Genomic DNA, 7,086 nt, shown 5'->3' with positions numbered 1-7,086 from the left:
ATCCTAAGGAATGTTTAGCCATTCATATCAACCAAAGGCCTTTATTAAAATCACTGCCATAAGTCCAATGATTAAGGAATAATGGCCCCTTTAAGTGATAGTTTCATACTTCAAACTTCTCACTGTACATGCCACTGAGAGAAAAGTCCTACTTACAGTGTGTGTGTGTGTGTCTGTGTGTGTAAGAGAGAGAGAGTGACATAATGCATGCACCCCCCCCCCCCTCCACCTTTTTTCATGTTTTGCCCCTGACCCTTAGAGAGTCTGTGTACGCCATTGCACACGTCACTGTGTACAGGCCGGTGATTGGCTGGCTTGACGCAATCTAGATATAAATCCAGACGTGGTGAACATCGACATTAAATATTTCTGCGTGCTGCTTTCTTTGTGTGGTTCGAAACAAACTGAATGAAAACTTAAGCCCTTTGGCTTGAACATCAGCAAAGGATTTCATTATTTTCCAGTATATGAAGCTTTTTTTAAATGTTATTTTGAAAAACTCTTGAAGGACTTCAACCATATAGTTAATTGCATTTAATTCTAATGACAAATATTTGTGAACAAAATATTTGGATAATTTCTGAGTAGGAAATCTGCAAGCCTTACAAACAAGAAGACTGATCATTCTTCACTGCCTCTTTTCACTGTTTGTGGCGCAGGAGAAATTGTCACCAACATCGAGTGCACAAAACTACCATGACGAATTCAACTGAAATACTGTTTGTTCTACAAGGACTGAATGACACGATGTCAAACAAACGCATATACTTTGTTGTCACTTTTTTCGTTTATCTTTTTACTATTTTAGTGAACCTGACTTTGACCGTGACCATTATTTTGGACAAAACGCTCCATGAGCCCATGCTTATATTTCTCTGTAACTTGTGTGTAAATGGGATATGTGGTGCCTCTACATTTTATCCAAAAATATTGCTGGACCTTTCATCTGAATTGAGTGTCACTCCGTATAAAGCTTGTCTCGCTCAAATATTTTTAATATACTGCTGCGTATTCTGCGAGTTCAATACGCTAACAGTGATGGCTTATGACAGGTATGTCGCGATATGCAAGCCGCTCAGTTACCACTCCATCATCACGCCTCGGAAGATTGTGAAACTCCTGCTTTTGACCTGGCTTTTTGCCATCTGTGAACCTGCTATTGTCGTGATCCTTACAGCCAGACTGCCCCTGTGCGGAAACAAAATTGAAAGGATTTACTGCACATGCTGGGCCGTGGCGAAGCTGTCATGCGTGGACACCACCATTAACAACATATACGGCTACAGTCTCATGATTTTTCACATTGCACAAGCATCGCTGATCTTGATTTCCTATGTCAATATCATAAAAGCCTCTGTGCGATCAGCGGAAGATCGGAGTAAGTTCATGCAGACTTGTTTGCCCCATTTAATCGCAGTGACCAGCTTCTTGATCGCATTTCTTTTTGACCTCCTGTACGCTCGCTACGGTCCCACTGATCGTCTGCACGAACTTCGTAGTATCATGTCCCTGGAATACCTCATTATTCCACCGCTTCTAAATCCCCTCATCTATGGCCTGAGACTGAACCAGATCCGCCGGAGAATCTTTAGAATTTGCAGCCAGAAAGTACGTGCTCTAAAGTGAATATTGTGTCAAGTTTGCTGTCCAGGCAGGAAATGATAGATTTTCTTTTTTAATCTGTGATTGATTGAATTTAACATTTAGAGCTGATATATAGGCATTTGAATTGTTATCAGTTCAGTTGTCTCATTTACTACCTAAATTTTCTTCAAGATTTTGTTTGCAAACCCTGTATAGTCTAATTTAATTCTCTCGCACCCATACAGGTAGGCCTACTGTAGGTGCCTGGCACACAGTAGCGTACACAAGTTTAGTCCTCACAGTGAAACTGCTTCATAATTAAAAACCAACCCCTGTGGTTTGTCTGGTCTTCAAAGCACAGATATATTGCTTATGTGCACACCTTCCAAAGGCAAGGATATGCAACTGATTTGAATGAGGAAATATGCGATAACATATTAGATAATAAATATACAGAAAATGGGAGACTTCTTTCCAGTAATTCTTCAAAAGATCAACACAGAAAAAGAAACTTGAAAATTATGATGTGGCTTTAAATAACTTTTGTTTCTGTTGTGAAAACACATACATAAATTTCTAGAGGAAAATGAAAAATCTTTAATCCTTAAAATGTATTACCTCATATGGACATTGACAAAAAAAAAGAAGAAAAAACTCCATTAGCAACAGGAAAAAAATGATCAAATTCACAAACAAATCAGTGCATATACAATATCAAATAATGCAGAGAATAACTCTCAGACACACTTTTAAAAGTAACAGATAAAACCACACAGTTTAAAACTAAAGGGACGTACAACAAAACTACAACATGTTATGACACAGAATGGGAATAATTCTGCAAGGAACACTATTTGTTTGGGTTTGTGCCATTATCACACACACCCACGAACACACGCACACACACACGCGCACACATTTTTGTAGATTAAATACATGATCTGAGCTGATCAAAAAATAAGATCTTGTATTTTGTGCAAGGGTGTTATTTTTAATTGTTAAAACATGCCGACTGCATGGGTGATGCATGCATGCACAATACGCACCAATCCGCATCTCCGGTGGACCCAATGCCACACATGCATGTGCAGATTTTTGTTTCATTGATGTGACGCATTTGCCTCCAAGTGGTCACATTGACTATATAGGTGAGACCACACTGGAACTTCTTTCTTTTAAGCCCTGATGAAGACCAGCAGTTTGCAAAACATGTTGGCTTTTTTCATGTTCAGGCTTTTTTAAATACTTTTTTATATTATAGCCATGACTGTACAAAACTGTGATTCAGCCATTGTGTAATGTGTATATAGTTTGTTATGTCGTACCTTCCTATTGGCCCTAAGATAATGTGCAATTTACTTTCAGCCAATCACAGAGACCCTTTTTTAGTATCAGTGTTCCTTAGCAGTTGCTGTTCCTTTCTTGAGTACAATGATTCAGAGATTCTGTTAATATGTGGACTTACTCATTTCCTTATGTTAGAATTTGCATGTTCCAGTTTAGTTATTGTACCTAAAAGTGTGTGTTCTTGACACACAAACCACAGGCACATACATAAGTACCTGTATGCACCTATAGACTGTACCTATTTTTGAATGTGCAATAAACAGTAAAACAAGATTCCTGACTCCTGTGTCCTGACTGACACCCCAATGAGACTGCTGCCATTTTCTGGTCCAGCGGATTAACCTGCAAACCTCATTTACAGCTTTATATTGAGAAAACAATGTATTAAAATTATCAAGTGTTTTAAAATATGAGTGCGTGAACAGCACGATCCTAAGGATTGTTTAGCCATTCATATCAACCAAAGGCCTTTATTAAAATCACTGCCATAAGTCCAATGATTAAGGAATAATGGCCCCTTTAAGTGATAGTTTCATACTTCAAACTTCTCACTGTACATTCCACTGAGAGAAAAGTCCTACTTACAGTGTGTGTGTATGTCTGTGTGTGTAAGAGAGAGAGAGTGACATAATGCATGCACCCCCCCCCCCCCCCACCCCCACCTTTTTTCATGTTTTGCCCCTGACCCGTAGAGAGTCTGTGTACGCCATTGCACACGCCACTGTGTACAGGCCGGTGATTGGCTGGCTTGACGCAATCTAGATATAAATCCAGACGTGGTGAACATCGACATAAAATATTTCTGCGTGCTGCTTTCTTTGTGTGGTTCGAAACAAACTGAATGAAAACTTAAGCCCTTTGGCTTGAACATCAGCAAAGGATTTCATTATTTTCCAGTATATGAAGATTTTTTTAAATGTTATTTTGAAAAACTCTTGAAGGACTTCAACCATATAGTTAATTGCATTTAATTCTAATGACAAATATTTGTGAACAAAATATTTGGATAATTTCTGAGTAGGAAATCTGCAAGCCTTACAAACAGGAAGACTGATCATTCTTCACTGCCTCTTTTCACTGTTTGTGGCGCAGGAGAAATTGTCACCAACATCGAGTGCACAAAACTACCATGACGAATTCAACTGAAATACTGTTTGTTCTACAAGGACTGAATGACACGATGTCAAACAAACGCACATACTTTGTTGTCACTTTTTTCGTTTATCTTTTTACTATTTTAATTAACCTGACTTTGATCGTGAGCATTATTTTGGACAAAACGCTCCACGAGCCCATGCTTATATTTCTCTGTAACTTGTGTGTAAATGGGATATGTGGTGCCTGTACATTTTATCCTAAAATATTGCTGGACCTTTCATCTGAATTGAGTGTCATTCCATATAATGCTTGTCTCGCTCAAATATTTGTAATATACATCAGCGTATTCTGCGAGTTCAATACGCTAACAGTGATGGCTTATGACAGGTATGTCGCGATATGCAAGCCACTCAATTACCACTCTATCATCACGCCTCAAAAGGTTGTGAAATTGCTGATTTTTACCTGGCTTTTTGCCATCAGTGAATCTGCTATTGTTATGGTCCTTACAGCCAGACTGCCCCTGTGCGGAAACAAAATTGAAAGGATTTACTGCACATGCTGGGCCGTGGCGAAGCTGTCATGCGTGGACACCACAATTAACAACGTATACGGCTACATTCTCATGATTTTTCACATTGCACAAGCATCGCTGATCTTGATTTCCTATGTCAATATCATAAAAGCCTCTGTGCGATCAGCGGAAGATCGGAGTAAGTTCATGCAGACCTGTTTGCCCCATTTAATCGCAGTGACCAGCTTCTTGATCGCATTTCTTTTTGACCTCCTGTACGCTCGCTACGGTCAAACCGATCGTCTGCACGAACTTCGTGGTATCATGTCCCTGGAATACCTCATTGTTCCACCGCTTCTAAATCCCCTCATCTATGGCCTGCGACTGAACCAGATCCGCCGGAGAATCTTTAGAATTTGCAGCCAGAAAATAAGTGCTCTAAAGTGAATATTGTGTCAAGTTTGCTGTCCAGGCAGGAAATGATAGATTTTTTCAAATTTTTTATCTGTGATTGATTGAATTTAACATTTAGAGCTGATATATAGGCGTTTGAGATGTTATCAGTTCAGTTGTCTCATTTACTACCTAAATTTTCTTTAAGATTTTGTTTGCAAATCCTGTATAGACTAATTTAATTCTCCCGCACCCATACAGCTAGGCCTACTGTAGGTGCTTGGCACACAGTAGCGTACACAAGTTTAGTCCTCACAGTGAAACTGCTTCATAATTAAAAACCAACCCCTGTAGTTTGTCTGGTCATCAAAGCACAAATATATTGCTTATGTGCACACCTTCCAAAGGCAAGGATATGCAACTGATTTGAATGAGGAAATATGCGATAACATATTAGATAATAAATATACAGAAAATGGAAGACTTCTTTCCAGTAATTCTTAAAAAGATCAACACAGGGAATGAAACTTGAAAATTATGATTTGGCTTTAAATAACTTTTATTCTGTTGTGAAAACACATACATGCATTTCTAGAGGAAACTCATTAATTTTTAATACTTAAATTGTATTACCTCATCATTGCAAAAAAAGAAAAAACTCCATTAGCAACAGGCAAAAAAAAGAGATAAAATTCAGAAACAAATCAGTGCATATACAATATCAAATAATGCAGAGAATAACTCTCAGGCACACATTTAAAAGTAACAGATAAAACCACACAGTTTAACACTAAAGGGAAGTACAACAGAACTACAGCATATTATGACACAGAATGGGAATAATTCCGCAAGGAACACTATTTGATTGGGTTTGTGCCATGATCACACACACACACAAACACGCACACACACACTTGCACACACAAATTGTTGCAGATTAAATTCACAATGTGATCTTAGATGATCAAAATTAAGATCTTGTATTTTGTGCACGGGTGTTATTTTTAATTTTTTAAACATTCCGACTGCATTGGTGATGCATCCATGGGCAATACACACCAATCCCGTCTCTGGTGGACCCAATGCCACACATACATGTGCAGATTTTTGTTTCATTGATGTGACGCATTTGCCTCCAAGTGGTCACATTGACTATATAGGTGAGACCACACTGGAACTTCCTTCTTTTAAGGCCTGATGAAGACCAGCAGTTTGCAAAACATGTTGACTTTTTTATGTTCAGGCTTTTAAATACTTTTTTATATTATAGCCATGACTGTACAAAACGGTGATTCAGCACATTGTGTAATGTGCATATAGTTTGTTATGTCGTACCTTCCTATTGGCCCTAAGATAATGTGCGATTGACTTTCAGCCAATCACAGAGCCCCTTTTTTAGTATCAGTGTTCCTTAGCAGTTGCTGTTCCTTTCTTGACCACAATGATTCAGAGATTCTGTTAATATGTGGACTTACTCATTTCCTTATGTTAGAATTTGCATGTTCCAGTTTAGTTCTTGTACCTAAAGGTGTGAGTTCCTGACACATAAACCACACAGACACATACATAAGTACCTGTATGCACCTATAGACTGTACTTATGTATTTGAACGTGCAATAAATAGTAAAACAAGATTCCTGACTCCTGTGTCCTGACTGACACCCCACTGGGACAGCTGCCATTTTCTGGTCCAGCCTATTAACCTGCAAACCTCCTTTACGGCTTTATATTGAAAAAATAATGTATAAAAATCATCAAGTGTATTACAATATGAGTGCGTGAATAGCACAATCCTAAGGAATGTTTAGCCATTCATATCAACCAAAGGCCTTTATTAAAATCACTGCCATAAGTCCAATGATTAAGGAATAATGGCCCCTTTAAGTGATAGTTTCATACTTCAAACTTCTCACTGTACATGCCACTGAGAGAAAAGTCCTACTTACAGTGTGTGTGTGTGTCTGTGTGTGTAAGAGAGAGAGAGTGACATAATGCATGCACCCCCCCCCCCCCCACCTTTTTTCATGTTTTGCCCCTGACCCTTAGAGAGTCTGTGTACGCCATTGCACACGTCACTGTGTACAGGCCGGTGATTGGCTGGCTTGACGCAATCTAGATATAAATCCAGACGTGGTGAACATCGACATTAA

At 38.7% G+C, this 7,086-nt stretch overlaps 2 protein-coding genes across 2 annotated transcripts; both read left to right on the top strand.

The window, feature by feature from the left end:
* The first annotated feature begins 382 nt into the window (after window positions 1-382).
* On the top strand, window positions 383-3,204 carry LOC118209316 (olfactory receptor 1-like). The gene has a single exon (XM_035384544.1). The coding sequence runs from the start codon at window positions 697-699 to the stop codon at window positions 1,624-1,626; it is 930 nt and encodes a 309-aa protein (XP_035240435.1). The 5' UTR covers window positions 383-696; the 3' UTR covers window positions 1,627-3,204.
* A 542-nt stretch (window positions 3,205-3,746) lies between these two features.
* On the top strand, window positions 3,747-6,565 carry LOC118210062 (olfactory receptor 1496-like). The gene has a single exon (XM_035385902.1). The coding sequence runs from the start codon at window positions 4,061-4,063 to the stop codon at window positions 4,988-4,990; it is 930 nt and encodes a 309-aa protein (XP_035241793.1). The 5' UTR covers window positions 3,747-4,060; the 3' UTR covers window positions 4,991-6,565.
* Window positions 6,566-7,086: the final 521 nt, after the last annotated feature.

Source organism: Anguilla anguilla, chromosome 12 (assembly GCF_013347855.1).
Source record: "Anguilla anguilla isolate fAngAng1 chromosome 12, fAngAng1.pri, whole genome shotgun sequence".
Taxonomy (NCBI): domain Eukaryota; kingdom Metazoa; phylum Chordata; class Actinopteri; order Anguilliformes; family Anguillidae; genus Anguilla; species Anguilla anguilla.
The sequence above is the reverse complement of the archived record's forward strand: the minus strand, read 5'-3'. Positions and strand labels throughout refer to the sequence as shown.